General features: G+C 49.1%; 1 protein-coding gene across 2 annotated transcripts in view; it reads left to right on the top strand.

Annotated features, from left to right (window-relative positions):
* The window catches only part of LRRK1 (leucine rich repeat kinase 1), a 73,673-nt gene that overhangs the window by 53,822 nt on the left and 3,048 nt on the right, over positions 1–16,803 (top strand). For both annotated transcript variants that reach the window (XM_009090040.4, XM_018913974.3), the window contains exons 23-33: positions 98–237; positions 1,654–1,903; positions 3,331–3,497; positions 4,581–4,778; positions 5,440–5,717; positions 5,903–6,097; positions 6,854–7,005; positions 8,583–8,700; positions 9,966–10,082; positions 15,085–15,920; positions 16,482–16,583. In XM_009090040.4, coding sequence (XP_009088288.2) covers positions 98–237; positions 1,654–1,903; positions 3,331–3,497; positions 4,581–4,778; positions 5,440–5,717; positions 5,903–6,097; positions 6,854–7,005; positions 8,583–8,700; positions 9,966–10,082; positions 15,085–15,920; positions 16,482–16,583 — 2,553 coding nt within the window. The remainder of the gene's footprint in view (positions 1–97; positions 238–1,653; positions 1,904–3,330; positions 3,498–4,580; positions 4,779–5,439; positions 5,718–5,902; positions 6,098–6,853; positions 7,006–8,582; positions 8,701–9,965; positions 10,083–15,084; positions 15,921–16,481; positions 16,584–16,803) is intronic.

Raw genomic sequence — 16,803 nt, 5'->3', positions numbered from 1 at the left:
TTATTATGTAACTCAGGTTTCCTGCCAGAAAGAAAGTTTGTTGACACTGATACTTCAGAAAAGCTTCACTGGTCTGTCTTTTGGCTTTCTCACACAGCGTTGAGTCTTCTGATGTGAACTGGAAAAAGAAAAAAAGTGGTGGAATTAAAATAATTTCCCAGTCAGAAGTGAGAGACTTTTCAGCCATGGCATTCATCACGGATCATGTCAACTCTTTGATAGACCAGTGGTTCCCTGGTAAGAGAACTCTAATTTTCTGTGCAGTGTTACCTCTTTTCAACAGAGGGTTCTTTGACAGAGCTCTCCAGGTGCACAATATTGTGTGTTAATTGAAGACCCCTCAGGCTCTGACAGTCTCGAGCCAATAACATTTGATAAAAGCTAATAAACCTGCAGACAGATCAAGATTAGTTGCCAACACCCTTTGGTCTAGACATTGTGTCTTCCAGTCTGTCTGTCACAGCAACACAGGTGAAACACTGCAGTTCAAACAGGACCTGCAGGAGTTCAAAAGATTCATCCAGTGCTCATAGCAGGGGCAGGATTTGGCCCAAACTGCTTGGTGCTGTCCCTTGAACTCATTCTGGCATCAGCTGGGAGGAGGATTTGCCCGTCATTTCTAACTTTCTATGAGTTACAAAATTCTGGTGTGAGAGGCTTGAGTGAATATGGTACCAAGGACTCCATGCCAAAGTAACTTCCTTGACTCCTGCAGCTGCTTTTCCTGTGCTCAGCACAGATCCTGCTGTTACCCAGCAGGCTCTTTGCAACCCCAATACACTTTGTTTGAAACCAAAACAAAATCTGAAGTGCCCTTTGTCGTCCTACCCTGGTCTAGAAAGCAGTGCCAAAGTCTCTTAATTGGAGGCTCTGTGGAGGAAACAGTGGTGCACTCTCACATACTCACGTTCTACGTGTTCTGAAGATAAAAGAACATTTTATTTGCCTTTGGATTAAAATAATGCTAAAGTTAATCAGTGAAGCTTGAGAAGAGCCATGACTTCAAAGGCTGCAGCCTGTGTTCACCCTGACTAATTGTGGGCATTTAGCAGAGCCTGTCACCACAGAATCTCTCTGTAGTTATAGGAGAGGTGTGAACCTCCCAAAGGCTTAGTCGTGGTAGAACCCACGTTTCCCCTGGAGGGGCTGAACACGTTGCCCATGAGGGAGCCCACAGGACCTGTGTTCCCAGCCTGGGTGCTGGGAGTGCTGAGTCTGAGCCTGAGCTCAGTGTGCTGTGCCTGCCAGCCTGCTCCCAACCCCATTCCCACCTCAAGCCATCTGGCAGTTTGCAGCCTGGGCAGAGACAGAGACACCCAGCAAGCAGAAGGGTCTCTCCATTCCTTTATTCACATATTTCTGATTTTTGCTAGTCCAGAGTACATCTACCGCACAAGCCTGTGCATTACCTGTGAGCAGAGCAGGGTGAGTGTTGGGTTATGTCCACAGCCCAGTCTCCCCAGCACTGTCTAGTTTGCAAAGCTATTTTCTGTTCCAGTCAGTACCCTGCAGCAAACTGCTCTGTGTGAGCGTGACCGTTCCCAGCCGGGGGATCCAGGTCGTGCTGCGGACCCTGGAATGCACTCGGAGCTGTTCTTCCCTCTCAGCTGCCGTGCTGACGTGGTTTGCTGTTTGTTTGCTCTCTCTCTGAAGCCCTCACAGCCACAGAGAGCGATGGCACGTTGCTGATGGAGCAGTATGTGCCCTGCCACATCTGTGCAGCTGCGCGGCCGGAGCAGCGCGAGGGCGGCGAGAGGGCGGAGGACGCGCAGTACTTCAACATGGAGGATTGCGTGCTGACCGCCATCGAGCTGGACTACATCACGTGTCCTAACCACCCTGACATCCCCGTGTCGCTCCAAGAGCTGGTCCCAGAGCTTTTCATGACTGATTTTCCTGCCAGGTAACGCGTGATAGCCTTTGGTTGAGTTTCAGTGTACCTGCGTGGTTTGGTTGGGCACTTTTCCTGAGTCGCCTCTGCTGGAGGGACGTGCTGACCACAGGAAGCAAATCCATCTGCTCTCCCTCTGTGCTCTGGCAATTCTGAGCTGCACCCCTGGTGTTCAGCGACTTGCTTAGACAATATCTGTGTGCTGACCGAGTCATCACACCAGGGGTCCTTTGAGATCACTGTGGTGCAATGTGAAAGTCCCTTTTTAAAGCCACAGCTGTCCTGCATTGCCCAGAACTCTGGCCAGGACTTTCTGTAGTTGGAGCCTTTCTGGGATCCCACAAAAGGAGATTTTAATGTGGCAAAACAAAAAGGAAGTGCTGCTGCATGACAAAATTGGCACTGAAATGGCCTTAATTTTGTAAGGGCCTGTAGGTGAGTGAGTTTATGGACACCACAGGGGGACTCACACTGAGCTGGGGCTCCTGCTAGGCTGAGGGCTGCTGGATGTGTTGGGTGTGTGGCAGCCCTGAACAGCTAAAGGAGCTCTTCCCTACCCAAGGCAACACTGCCAAATCTTTAAGCTGCTTAACTGCATTCCCAGATGGGCTCAGTCTTATACCCCTCCTTACTCAGTGTGCAGAGCAGACCCGAGAGCAGGCAGGACAGGAGAGCAATGTCCCCTTCGGCTCCTGCTCTCTCAGACCTCTGAATGCCCAATGCAGAATCACAGGACCTCTGGACCAGACTGTCCTGTTGGCTGCTGTCAGAGCTCTCTGTGCTCTCTCTGGCCTCTCTTGCTTTGTTGGGGTCATTTTTCTGGGCAAACACCCCATCAGCTCATCACACCAGCCCTGCTCACACTGTTATCTCCTGCAGATTTATTTGACAGGTGCGAGGCGAGTGGAGATGTTTGAAGTGTGAACAGCTGTAAAAGTAGTCTCTGGGAGAGTGGGGAAATGATGAATTGCAGCCTGGGAACATTAAGCTGATTTGAATAATCAGGTTTCAGAGTGTGGGGCTGTTCATAAACATCCTGTCCTGCCTTGGTGGAAAAAAAGAGGAACAGGAGGTAAATGAAGCAAAAAAACCAAAAAGCCATTAATACAGATAAGTAGCACAAGTATCAGTACCTGTGTCATCTGCTTGGAAAAGGAGCTTATGTGCTTTCCAGATCTGTTTGATTCTTATGGGATAAATTAGTAAAAAGCCTTTTGTGCTTCTTTGCTCAAATTACTATTTTCTGTGAGAAATCTGTTGAGCAATGTGAGCCAGCATGGAGTGCACTGAGTTGATGAAGGCAGTTCAGGTGATCCAGTCCTCTTGGTAGGTAAGGCAAGAACCTATTAGGCATTTGTGAAAATGGAAATCACATTAAAAACATTAATTTACCACGTCTTTGAAACTTTAATTAAAAACCCCCAATTTCTGTTTGGCAGACTGTTCCTGGAAAATAGCAAACTGGAATGCAGTGAAAATGAAAACAACGTTCTTGGCCAGGGTGGAAGTGGAACTGTTATATATCGGGCACGATACCAAGGAAAACCAGTGGCTGTGAAGAGATTTCAGATTAAAAAATGCAAGGGTTCTCCCACTTCAGCTGCAGGTACAGTGCACAGATTTGGTGTCAGGAATCTGGGAATCTGCAGTCTGGGATCCCAAGCTAAGAACAAAGAGTCTGCAAAGTGCTGACAGCACCTGATTAAACATAGCATGGAAATAGATAGCAAAACTGATGGGTTTCAGTGGAGGAGGAGGAGGAGGAGGAGGATGCATCTGAGAGTTCTTCATGAGCATTTGTAGTGATGAAGGTCACTGGCTCTGCAGGAGGCTTCTCTCCTGCAAATCAGAGGTTGGATTTATAGGGTGCCAAGGCAGAGCCCTTGATTGGGAAGGGAGGTGAGATTTCAGCTCCTGTTCCCCCACTACTTGGCCATGAGAAGTGTGGGTTTGCACTGAGGACTTGTGAGTCTCCACCTCTGAATTAGTGTTTTACCCTCTCTGTGCCAGCAGCTGGTAAAAGCAAACTGGGGATCCTTCTGAGCCCACCAGCTTCTCCAGGCAGGGATGGGCTCTCCTGTGGAGCCCAGCTTTCCAGCAGAGCCTCAGTCCATGGACAGAGGAAAGGAGAAAGTGCCTCACATTCCTCATTTTTGTCAGGGGAGGATGTGGTGAATCCCTGAGCTGGGGAGGAGGCCAGCTGCTGTCCCAGTGACAAATTACCTTTGGGAAGAGCCGACCTGCCTGAGCAGCCTGGGGTGTGCTGTGACAGCAGGACCATTACTGTGATGGGTCTCCTCTGGCAGGGAAGCTGGGAAACTGTAGGGAAGAGCCCTTCCAGCAAAGGGTCTGCAGTGTGCCATCTGCACAGAGTCCCTGCTGGGAGGGCTGGTTTTCCAAAGTCATCCAGGGATTGTGTGAGAACAGCATGTGCCAGCCACACCTGCGCCTGGTGTTTATGGACCAAGGGAGCTCCTGCTTCCTGAGGCACCAGACAGACCCTGCTTATAGCCAGTGTCTCTTAGGGGCTCATGCATCAGCAAAGGGATTCAACTTAAAGCCTCACTGTCGACATAATCCCACCAGCTGCCTTCCTCCTGCAGCCCTCGCTCGGGGATCACCTCCCAGAGAGTTTGTGACTCGTTTCCCGAGCTGGGCAGTGAGAAGGGGGGGTTGTGTGTCTTGCCAGATACCATGCTGAAGCACCTGCGGGCCATGGATGCCATGAAGAACTTCTCGGAGTTCCGGCAGGAGGCCAGCATGCTGCACTCCCTGCAGCACCCCTGCATCGTGTCCCTCATCGGCATCAGCATCCACCCGCTCTGCTTCGCCCTGGAGCTGGCCCCGCTGGGCAGCCTCACCACCGTCCTGGCCGAGAACTCCAAAGGTGAAGCCAGCCTCTCCCTCACCCCACTCCCACTGACAAACGCTCAGTGGTGTTTAAATTACTGCTTGATTTGCTGGAGGGGATTTTTTTTTTTTTCTCCAGACGAAGGGAAGTGGGAGGGATGGAATTGTTCATATATTGTGCTTTTGGGAACCTAGTAAAAATTGATGCTTGGGATTCTCAGAGCTGCTTTGGAGGCCTGGATTTTCAATTCCTCTGCAAATTAATATGGTGTGCATCTCTCTTCAGTGCTGAGTGGATGGTGCTGTGTTTTTCCCCCTGCAGATGGGTGTCTGGTACTCTAAATTATCTCATAATTATCTGTATTGCTGTCATTGTCAAATGAACAACACTAATTCCATGATAAGTTGAGGCCATCTGACCCTCTTGGCACCTTGGCTTCATGTCAGCTTTCAGTCAAACAGTTATTTTCACCAGAAGATTTAGTGGCCTAGGAGTGAAAGGATTTAAAAAAAGAATCTAATAGGACTGTCAGACACGTACAGTAACACAAACAGTGTCATTTCAAATGGTGGCATTGAGTGATGTTTCAAAAGGGTGTCAGCTATTGCTCTGGAGTTAAAAAGAGAAGGAGAGAGGGGCAAGAAGCAGCAGTCATGGCAATTCCAGGAGCTGGAGTCGGGCTGTTCCTTTGTGCCAGGGTCCTCCTTTGTGCCGCTGGGACACATGCTGACACACAAAATAGCCTACCAGATCGCCACCGGCCTGGCCTACCTGCACAAGAAGAACATCATCTTCTGCGACCTCAAGTCGGACAACATCCTAGTGTGGTCCCTGGAGGTCAGGGAGCACGTGAACATCAAGCTCTCCGACTACGGCATCTCGCGGCAGTCCTTCCACGAGGGCGCGCTGGGCGTGGAGGGCACGCCCGGGTACCAGGCCCCCGAGATCCGGCCCCGCATCGTCTACGACGAGAAGGTGACTGACTGGGGGAGGCTGGGGGGCAGCCCTGTGGTGGCACTGGGGGGCTGGCACCGTCCCGTGGCTCAATTCCCTTCTCCGAGCATGGGGGCTGGCGCTGGCTTTCCCCCTGTGCCTGCCTTGCTCTCCACTCCACCCGCCAACAGAGCCCTCCCTGATTTTCCCTCTGTTTCTGGCTCTAGGTGGACATGTTCTCCTATGGGATGGTCCTGTACGAGCTGCTGTCCGGGCAGCGGCCTGTGCTGGGACACCACCAGCTCCAGATTGCAAAGAAGCTGTCCAAAGGGATCCGTCCTGTCCTGGGACAGCCCGAGGAGGTGCAGCTCTACAGGATGCAGGCACTCATGATGGAGTGCTGGGACACTAAGCCAGAGAAGGTACAAGACCACCCTCCTGAGCCGTGTCCTCTGAGCTGGCTGCCCTCTTTGTGCAGGAGGGCTGAGCTTGCTCCTGGTGCTGTACAACAGCTCCATTGCCCATTTACCCCTCCTGCTGCTTTGGCCCAGAATTTCTGTTGACTTAAATGAGATTTTTATGAATGAAATGATGACAGATTTGTGGCCTTAGACATCTGTGGTGGCTTGAAGGTCCCTTGATGTCCGTGGCAGTTAGGCTGCTGATTTCACCAGGGCAAGACATTACCCATAATTTCTAGAAACAGCTCCAGTGTCATGCTGTGAGTGCAACTACAAAGACTTCAAAATCCCCAAGTTATAAAAGGAGGTATGAGGAAGCAAAAGCTTCAGAGTGAAAGAAAAGGATTATGCTGCATTACATCTTCATTAATTTCAGTTGGTGTTTTAGAGCTATTGTCCTTCAAACAAAGGTCAGCCTGACTCTCAAACATCTCTACACTGTCATGCAGTGGGTCAGCTTCCAAACTTCGTAAGCCTGAGGAAATTAATCCGTAAAATGTGTAAGAGAATGACAGACCAAGCTTTCATAAATAATCATAGAATCAGAAAATGGTTTGGGTTGGAATCCAATTCCAGGGACACCCAGCCTGTGCTTGTGCTGGGGATTGCCCTGATCCAGGTGCAGGACCTTGTGCTTGGCCTTGTTGAGCCTCCTGTTTATTATGGTTCTCCTGTTTCATCTTGTGTGACTTGGCTTTCTCTTTTCCTCCCCCTCAGCGTCCCCTGGCCATCTCTGTGGTGGGGCAGATGAAAGATCCAACCTTTGCAACGTTTATGTACCTGCTGCCCTGTGGGAAGCAGTCTTCCTTCTTCTGCTCCCCGGGGCAGGAGTACACGGTGGTGTTGTGGGATGGGAAGGAGGACACCAGGTGAGACAGCTCACATCAGCAATTCCTTTTTTTTCTTTTTCCTTTTTAAGTAAAAAACCCTTCAGCATCTTCGCTTCTGCCTCTGGGAGGGAGGTAGAGAAGGTGAAAGTGAGCTTGGATGAATGCCAAGAATACAGTGAACACTGTTTTCCCAAACTCTTTTAATTGGGAACAGTGGTTGCTTTATAAAGGATATTTAATGAGCTTAACTCTGCTTCAGTTAATATGGGGAGAAGATTAGGGCAGTGTAATGATTCACACACACAGGATGAAGCATTTGCACATGAGAACAGACGTGTTCTGCCTTTCCTAATGAGGCCATTTAACACTAAACCTTTCCTAATTGAGGCTGCAGTTCCATCTCTCTTCTGCAAAGCAATTAAGCACATGCTTAAATCCTATTGCAATCATGGGGAGTTAACCACATGCCTGGAGCTGTGTGTGCATCCAAGTGTGCACTGCCAGTAAAATGTGTTCTGGACTGAAGGCGTGTGCTTAAAATGTTATTAAATTGTGACTGAGGTGATGGCATTTTGCTCAGCCACATGTGACCTGCGGCTAGTTAGGTTCATTTTTATGGATGCTGCTGATTTTTATAGCCTCAGACTTACTTGGAAACATTCACAAACTGATCTGAATTTTATATTAATGTGTTCATTATTTGTAACCATTAAGCCAATGGGGAAGGCACGTGATTTGTTGCTGAACTGTTTGCTTTGCCATTTGTGGTCCCTGGTCAGTTGTTCAGTGCAGGCAGTGTAACTTTTCCTGCTGAACTGGTGAAGCACATGGCACTCCCAGATGTATTTTGAGTACATGGATGTTGTCCAAATATTCACAGCAATATATCTCAGTGAATCTGCTTCCTGACTGGACAATCCACTTGCTGGAGACTGCTGAATAACAAGTTTCCTCACGTGTGACAAATTTCAGGATGTGTAATTGCTTGTGCCACAGTTGGTAAAACATCTGGGACTCACAGATGTGGTTGTGAATATCCAGTTATTGTTCAAACATCCAAACTCAATAAACTTCCCCAAACAAACAAAATCCTTTTAGCTACAAAAAACTACTAATTAGTCATATTTATAAATAATTTTATGAAGTTACAGATCTTTACTCTGTAGAATCATGCTACTCTGTTTATGTACTGGAATAATAATGAAGCCAGATAATAGCAAGGCAGTCAACTTAGAGAGCAGCTATTCCCTTGAGAACCAAATGGGCAAGATGGGCTGAGACTTCCCAGCTATTAATTACTGCTGTTCAGCTGGATCTGTTTGTCTCTCAGCTCCATTACAGGAACAGACCACATACGTCCCGCTAACCTTGTGCAAAGTCAGAGAGCTGAGTGTCAATCTTCACAGGAGCAATTGCACATCTGCCCCTGAGGAAGAGCCATGGCACGTCTTTCTTTTCCTTCAAATGAGAATTTTACAGTTTGGAGGGGTGTAGATCCTTGCAGCATCATCCACATCTGGGCAGTTGTGTCGTGGCTTGGCCACAAGTGCCCCAAGTCCCTCAGCCCTGTGCAGGAGCAGTATTGGCTGTCTGAAATTGTTGCTTGCTCCTTTCAGGAACTACACGGTGGTGAACCTGGAGAAAGGAGTCATGGAAGTGCAGAGGATGAGCTGCCCAGGAATGAAGCTGTGCTGCCAACTCAAATTTCAGAATGCCCTGTGGGCAGCCACGGAGGTGAGCATTGCCTGTGCCCCCTCCAGAGGGGCCTCGTTAGGGGCGACACTAACGAGGAGAAGGGGCCTGCTAAATTAATAAAGCCAAGAGTGTGTGAGACCAAGGGCATCTCAAATGAGCAGTGACTTTGCATCTGCTGTCTCCAGGTGTTTTGTTTCTACCTGACTCACAGCTCCAGACTGTGCCTCCCAGAGCCCGGAGCCACCGTGGGAACCTCGGCTTCCCCAGGGGAAACTCAGGGCTGGAGCAGTCAGGGGTTCATCTGGGAAATGTCCTTATCTGTGGTGATAAAGGGACAGGGACAGAAAACATGCATTGAAGGGTGGGGTTTTGAAAGAGGCCTGAGGGATTTGAAGGTTGGTGGGAAATGGGTACCCGAGTTTTGTGTTCCTAAAAAGATAAGAGTGAGAGAGCGTGGCTGATTTATCCCCCAGAGCCCCTGGCCACCCATCACCAAGGGCTGCTAAGTGTCAGCCAGCTGTGACACAGTCGTTTCACACAAAACAAAGAAAAAACAGACAAAAAAGTTAAATGTACCTGAAGTTCAGTGTTTTAGAGTGGGGAGGAAAAAAGGCCACACTTGCTGAGTAAATAATTTGTGTTGGCTGTTTCACTCTGCCCTGGCGTGGATGCTGTGAGTATAGAATTTTTTTTCTCCCCATAAGAAAATAAGATATTTTGACTTTTTCTGTTCTCAGATAGAGGTAAAGCTCAAATACTCTTTCCTATTATTATTATTATTATTATAAGTATAGAAAAATTAAAATTCAAAGATCTTAAAGCATTGTATTTCCACCTTTTGGATCAGAATGAAAAGTTTGCTGCTTCCCAAACTGGGTGCTCTTGGTCAGTCTAGTAGATTTAGGAGGTGTGGGACAGGTGTGATTTCACATAAAATGTAATGTCCCTTAAATGGACAGATTAATGTAAAATAACAGACAACCTGCTTCAATTGTTGTTTGGGATTTTTGCACTCAGGGTTGTCAGATGCTGCTTTTGGATGTGGTGATAAAATCCCTACACTGGTGATTTTTGGTGACTTTTGGATAATGCAAATATTGTCCACATCCTGTTCTGGGGAATGCAGCGCCTCCTTTCTACCCACATGCCAAAGGTTCTCCATGAAAAACAGAAACTTACTCTCTGGGTATCAAAAAATACAAATAAAACCCAGTTTTGGAACCAGTTAAATCTTGCTCAGGTATCAAGACATGAAAAGCAGGGAGGTGGTTTGCATTTATAGAGTTTTATGTGCTCTTTCACAGGACCAGAAGATTTCTGTGTATGGATTGCAGGGCATGTGTCCCTTAAAGACTCCACTGAAAGGTTTAGACACTCCTGCCACTGTGAGCTGCTTCCTGGTGATGCCTCTTGTCAAAAGGGTAAGGAACAACCCAGAGGAAGAGGGGAAAAGGGGCAGTAGTGAGACTCTGCTGCTGGGCCAAGCTGCCACAGTCAGCTGGTGCTGAAGGACTTTGCAATGCCCAGGAACATTTTGGCACTGCAAGGAGAAGGTTTCCAGGTCTTTCTGCCTCTGCCAGAGGACAGAGGTGTGGGCAAGAACCTGAGTCAGGGGACCAAAGCTGGCACTTCCAAGCCTGCTGGGAAAATAGTGAAAACAGATCAAATTCCTCAGCAAGGAAGTTTTCCAGCTGCGTTTCCACTTCACTGGAACACAAGGTTTGGGCTGATCAAGCAAAGTGGAGAAGACATGAAACAATAATTAGAATAGAGATTTGTTAAGTGCTAATGCAGGATGTGGGCACATCCTGCCTCTTGTACCCACTGTTTTCCTGGGCTCTGCTGTCATTTGTGTGCACAGCCATCCTGAAATGTTATCTGGGCTCAGCCACTCTCCTGTTTTGGTTTGCAATGAGAACACTTTGATAATACAGCTGGTTTGGGTAATGCTCTTATGGGTAACAGGGATAATTACTCTTATGGGCATTAAAACAAGTTATATGTTATCTGCCTGGCCCTGGAATTGCCACCATCCCGTGCTGGCAGGAGAAATCTGACCTGGGTATCTATTGTGGGCAAGCCTTGGGAGATGTATAAAAACTGTTTTCCTGCTAAATTACCTCCGTTTGCTTAGAGACACCTCGAGTGAAAACATGTAATTATGTTCCTGCATTACTGGGAGCTGTGTAGTCTTTGCAAATGCCAGCAGACTGGGATGTGTCTGAGAGCTCAGCACGGGGCAGCTCTCAGAGCTGCTGGTTTATACCAGGCCTGTCCTGAGCCATTGTCCATTTCTGGCTCATCTGCTAAGGCAGATGGTTTGTGTAAGGTGTGCTGCTGCACTTCCAAACATGGTGTAAGCAGGGCTAAAGTAGGGCATTGATGTAAAGTTGGCACAGGGCTGGATTTCTCTGCATCTGCTGGCTTTCCTTGGCTCCCGGACCTGCAGCGTTTGTCCCAAGTGGAGTTTCATTTCTGATGTGTAGGGCAAATTTCTTTTTCATGCTGGCTGAGGTTCTATCCAGGACAGTCGAAGGAGCCTTTTGCTTTCAGCTTTTCCACTGTCACACAGCTTGCAAAGCCATTCCTCAGGGGTTACGAGTGGCTTTATGTCTCCTGGTTTCTATTTCCAGTTTGTGGCTTGCCTAGAAAATGTCATAAATAATGCCAGGCCCTACAATAGCAATATTGAGTCTAGACACCTCCCTTCCTCCCCCGACCCTACCCAACCTTCCAGAAATCCACCTCCCTTCAGCTCACTCCTTCTTAGTTTATTGGACTTACTTTTTCCTCTCTCCTTTCTATGAATGAGTTTGGCAGTGAAATGGCCAGAGCAGCAGCCTGGGGATGTGCAGACCAAGCTGGCAAGAACTGAACCAGCCAGTTCTTCCAAAAAACCTATGTGGAAAGCTTACACTTGTCACACTACTGCCTGGCCAGCAAGCTGTATCAGAGTTATCACAGTCACTGCTGTCCAGTGGAGGAGAGAATTGCATTTCCCTTTAGCTGGTGAGATGTGAGGTAACTTTTAGTCAGAGAATTGCTGAGGGATGTTGCTGGGAAGGGGAATTCTTTACGACTGCCTTGGGAAGGCTGATCCAAAAGAAATAGTTTCCAAAACTTGGTTTCTCATCCAAAGGAAGCATCATGGAAATTTGAAAGCAGGCAAGAGGGGCCCAGAATCTGAAACTCACCAGCCAAGGAAAAGTCTTGTACAATTTAAGCTTTTTGTTGCATGCTTTTTGTCACCAGGATGATTCTTTTTGGTAAACAATACAATTTTCAGCAGAAAAAGCAAACAAATTAGCAAATGAGCAGGTTAAAAAGGGCAAACCAAGACACATTCTGCCTTGGTAGAAGAGGAGGGAAGAGATGCAGAGGGAGAGCGAAACCTGAATGGGTGCAAATCTTTGTCCCCACGCAGAAACCTGGAAGACGTGGAAACAAAAGCTGCATTTAAAGGCTGCAACCAGCAGTGCCAGACCCTGTGGGGACAAGAGGAGGAGGAGGAGGAGGTGACCAGGCCCTGGTGTAGGATTTTTTGCCATTCCTGCTGACCTGCTGGCAGTGGGACAGGATGTCTGGAGCCGGCTCATCCCGGCTCATCGCCGCGCGGCACGGCCCCGCTCGGAGCCTTCCTCCTGGCACAGCCCTGCTGCTGGCAGCACGGGGCCCTCAAATGCACTTCTGTTGCTCTGTGTTTTTGTTGGCTCCTCGTGGAGCCCAAATGTTGAAAATGAATTCTGAGAAAGTTACTTAAGGTTTCTGGAGGCTGCAGCCCTGCCTGCCTTTGGTGGCTGCTGGAATAGCCTGAGCAGGGGGGCTTTGCCTCACCGGCACTGGGTAAAATCTGGCAAGAATTAATGATGGCATCTGTGGGGAGGTGGTTTTTGACATGGTCTTCTGCAGGATTGGTCACTCCCTCAGCTCAGTCATGTGAGGGATGGCAGGGTAAGGGCATTTCTCAGCATTTGGATTCCTGCTCCTTGTTTCTTATCTCTCTGAGAGATAACAGCAAGGGCTGGATAGAAACAGGTCCTGATAGCCATGACAAAAAGCAATAAATATCCCAGTGGAAAAAATACCTTCCAAATTTGCTTCCACCATTGTTCCATCCCAGACAGGCCAGGATTTGGCACTGGTATTACTGGTAACACCAGGAGGGGTCAGTGACCCACCTCTGCCTGGTTATGGTGCTGACTGCTCAGTGCCAGGGAAATTTGGCCTGTGGAACTCAAAAGGGAATAGGGATTCTGTTCTGTAGTAGCTGACACTAATCAAGGAATTCAAAATATAGTGAAGACTATACTTGGATAATTCGGCGTTATCAAATCAAATGGGACAAAATTATAATCTCTGCAGATTTTTATAGTGTCCTGTGTCATGCTAGGAGCAGCTCAGGTTGACATACCACGTTACAGTTAATGTCTGATGTTCCCATTTCAATTTAAATTTTCCATTTCTAGTAAGAAATTCCTCTTGTGCAGGGTCCTTCAGACTGAAAAAGTTGGACCATTTTTTAGCAGAGAAATGTGTGCTGTTCTGCTTTGTTTTATTCAGTTTTAAGTAATTGAACTCCCTTCCAAAGAAAAAGTAACCCAAAACCAAGCTTGTGCAAAGCATTGTGCCATGATCCAACCTACTGATGCAACTCCTTGGCAAAGCCACTTCCAGGAGCCTTTGCACCAGATCCACATGGCAGCAGGAGCATGGCACTGAGCACTGCAGGTCGTTGGGGTTTCTTTTAATTAGTGGTTAGAGAATTGGGACTGGACTGAGTTAGTCCAAGCCCCATTTCACAACTTTCCACTTGCTTTCCTAGTTTTTCCCATTACAGTAAAATTCTGCTGTGATTTGGATTAGTCACAGGGGCTCAGTGCTCTCGTGGTTTTACTCATACTTGGTGAGCAGAGTGTGTCTCTTTGTCCAGGACTCAAAATGAGCCTTGCAAGCAGAGCTGTCAATTAAATAACACTTACCCTGCACTGCCTGCCCCTCAATAGCTGGGGCAAGTCAGTATACTGATTTTTCTGTGGATTTTTCTGTGGATTTACAGCCTGAGAACTATTGTCCAGGCCTGACAGAATCAAGATCCCTGGAAGGGTACAGGGGTGCCTTAATTTAATTTTTGCATTCCCAGCAAAGGGTGACTCTGGGCCCTCAGTCCATCTCAGTGGCATCCTGGGCATGCCAAAGGCAGGGCTTTCCACTGTGCAGAGCCTGAGGAGGGGCAAGGTTGTGTCAGCTCTGTGCTGCTCTGTCTGGTTCTGTTTGGTTAGCTGTGCTTAGTCCAGGCAGCAAAGAAGTCCTGGGTAAAATGGTCTTTTTTTAGAATTTATTGCTCTGCAGGGAGGAAATAGAAAGGCCTTTGAGGTAAGTATTGTTTTATCTGCTTCACACATGGGGGAGTTTCTGGTAGAGGCCCAAGGTCACGGGAAGTTTTGTTCCCAAGAGATCAATTTCCCAGCCTGTTTAACAGCATTTTGCCCCGCTGGGATGAGCTGGAGGAGTTGCTGAGCCGTGGCCTTCTCAGCAGCTCCTGCCCCTGGGACACGAGGGATGCATGGCATCGGAGCTGGAGCTGTGTCCAGCACATCTGGACATTTAGGGACAGGTTTTTACCCACCTGCAGAATTGTTCATGGCACTTGGCAGGTGCTTTGCTGAGCTGCTGCTGCTTCTGTGCCCTTGGCTGGGATGTCTGAGCTGCCAGGGATCCCAGACCCCGAGCACATCCCTGGGAGGAGCAGAGCTCTCAGAGCAGCAGACTCTGGATGTGGAGCAATCCCTGGATGCTCTTGTTTGTGAGAATATTGGCTCCCTCTTTCCATTTTTACTGCATTTCTTCCATTGCTCTCCTACCTACATTGATAGCAATAGCTTTACTCCTTTTTGGAAGTGAGCCGGGTTTCTACAGCTGGATTCCTGGGATCAGGATGGCTGTCTCTGAACATACTCCAGCTTGAAGTTGTTAACCTCCAGGGCAGGCTGCCAGGTCTGTCTGTCCACCCTTGCCAGTAAAGAGAGAGGTAATACTGGGTGAAAGGAGCCTGGCTCTGCAGCAGCTTCTAGGGAATGACTCCTTTTTATGTTGTGTTATCGCTGTTCTGGAGTAACTTACTGGTGTTCTTGCAGAATGTGGGAAGCAGGTAGAGCTTCTGGGAATGAAAGCTCTTCTATTATAGAGAAGTAAAGAAACAGGAAAAAATGCTTTGCTATGAGGGTGGTAAGGTCTTGGCACAGAGAGGTTGTGGACTCCCTATCCCTGGAAGTGTTCAGGGCCATGTTGTATAGGGCTAGGAGCAGCTTGGTCTAGTGGAAGGTGTCCCTGCCCATGGCAGAGGGATGGAATGAGATGATCATTTAGGTTCTTTCCAACCCAACCAATCTATAATTCCATGCAATTTTTGTCTCTTTCTCGCAGAACTCATATGTGGTGCTGGCTGGCCTGTCAGATGGACTGGTAGCCGTGTTTTCAGTGTCCCAGGGCCTGCCAGGGGACAACTGCTCCTACCTGTGCTCCCACACAGCGAACAGGTCCAAATTCCACATCCCCGACAGCGACCCGCGGCAGAACCCGTACCCGGTGAGGGCCATGGAGGTCACCAGCAGCGGGGCCGAGGTGTGGTACAGCAACGGCCCCGGGCTCCTCGTCATCGACTGCGCCTCCATGGAGATCAGCAGGAGGCTGGAGCCCTTCAGCCCGCCCTCCGTCATCACATCCATCGCCTGCAACTCCGAGTGCCACGGCGAGGAGGTGCTCTGGTGTCTGGATGACAAGAGCAACTTCCTGGTGATGTACCACGCCACCAGCTACCAGCTCTGCGCTCGCTACTTCTGCGGGGACTGCAGCCCCCTCAGGGACATGTTCACCATCCAGCAGCCCTCGGCTGCCATCCCGGCCACGGCCCCCATCAGCCACGGGGTGATGGAGAACAACCCTCTGGGGGATGTGAGCATCATGTACAGCCCAGATGGGGGCACCCAGATCCTGAACCACCAGGACTCGCTCACAGATTACTGCTCTGTGTCTTCCTACTCCTCCTCGCCTCCCACCGCGGTGACCCGCTGCCCCTCCAGCCTGCCCAGCTCGCCCTTGAGCTCTTCCAGTGCACCCTTCTCCACGGATTTTGAGGAGTCTGAGAAATTCCACGAGCTGAAGGCTTCCCTGGATCACGATGCTTCGCCGGTGAGTGACAGCACGGAGCATCTCCAAGCAGTCAAGATTCTTCCTGTAAAAGACCTCATCTGGATCCCCAGGTAAGTGGGTCACTTAACCAGGCAACTTAGTCAAAATCCCTCCTGGCTGAGCATGAGATTAACTCAGGCTAATTCAGCAGCTTTTACATTCCCAATATGATTCACCTGGCCAGACAGTCAAGTTACCATTAAGAAATTCAGTTCCCAGGATAATGGAGCATGGATTTTCTACACCTTTTGGAAGTATGCAGTGTTGAGCAGAGTGACCACATAGAAAGCCTTGCTGGGTTGGTTTCAGCAGAAGGGGGTGGTCAGAGTCCAAGCTGTGTTTCCCCAACTACTGAGGAAACAAAGAGCAGCTGTCGGCCTCCTTGCTTGGACACAGCCCTGGCAAGTCCTGCTGCCTCCTGTGGAGCTGATGGGAACCTCTGGGAAGCTGAGTTAGCTTGTCACCGGATCTCTCACTGCACTGGATTTAGGATGCCCATGTGGCATCACGGTGCCCCTTCCCCGCGGTTGCAGGTGGGCATGGAGCAGAGGATGAACATCCAGCATGGATCTTCCTCAGCTGACAGCATCCCCAGTGCTGAGAATGTGACATCTCCCTCATTTCTCTTCCAGGAGAGGAGGGGACATCATCGTTATCGGGCTGGAGAAGGAATCGGGCACCCAGCGGGGCAGAGTGATCGCGGTGCTGAAGGCGGGGGAGCTGGCTCCCTACGGGTGAGGCTGGCTGGGCACACCAGGCTCCAGGGGCACAAAGGGGCTGGGGGTGCACAGGGGGGCTCTGCAGGCTCTCAGGGCTCTTGGGAACTTACTCTTGGCTTCCAGCAGCCTCTGAGGAGTTCCCAGTGGGAGGACACAGTCGCTGGTTGCACATCAAGGTGTGTGCACACTCTTAAAACAGACAGTGAGAAGGCTCTGTTACTGCAGCCTGGTCTCC

The sequence above is a fragment of the Serinus canaria genome, chromosome 10, assembly GCF_022539315.1.
Source record: "Serinus canaria isolate serCan28SL12 chromosome 10, serCan2020, whole genome shotgun sequence".
NCBI classification, from domain to species: domain Eukaryota; kingdom Metazoa; phylum Chordata; class Aves; order Passeriformes; family Fringillidae; genus Serinus; species Serinus canaria.
Note: the sequence above shows the minus strand (reverse complement) of the source record. Positions and strands in the feature narration are given on the sequence as shown.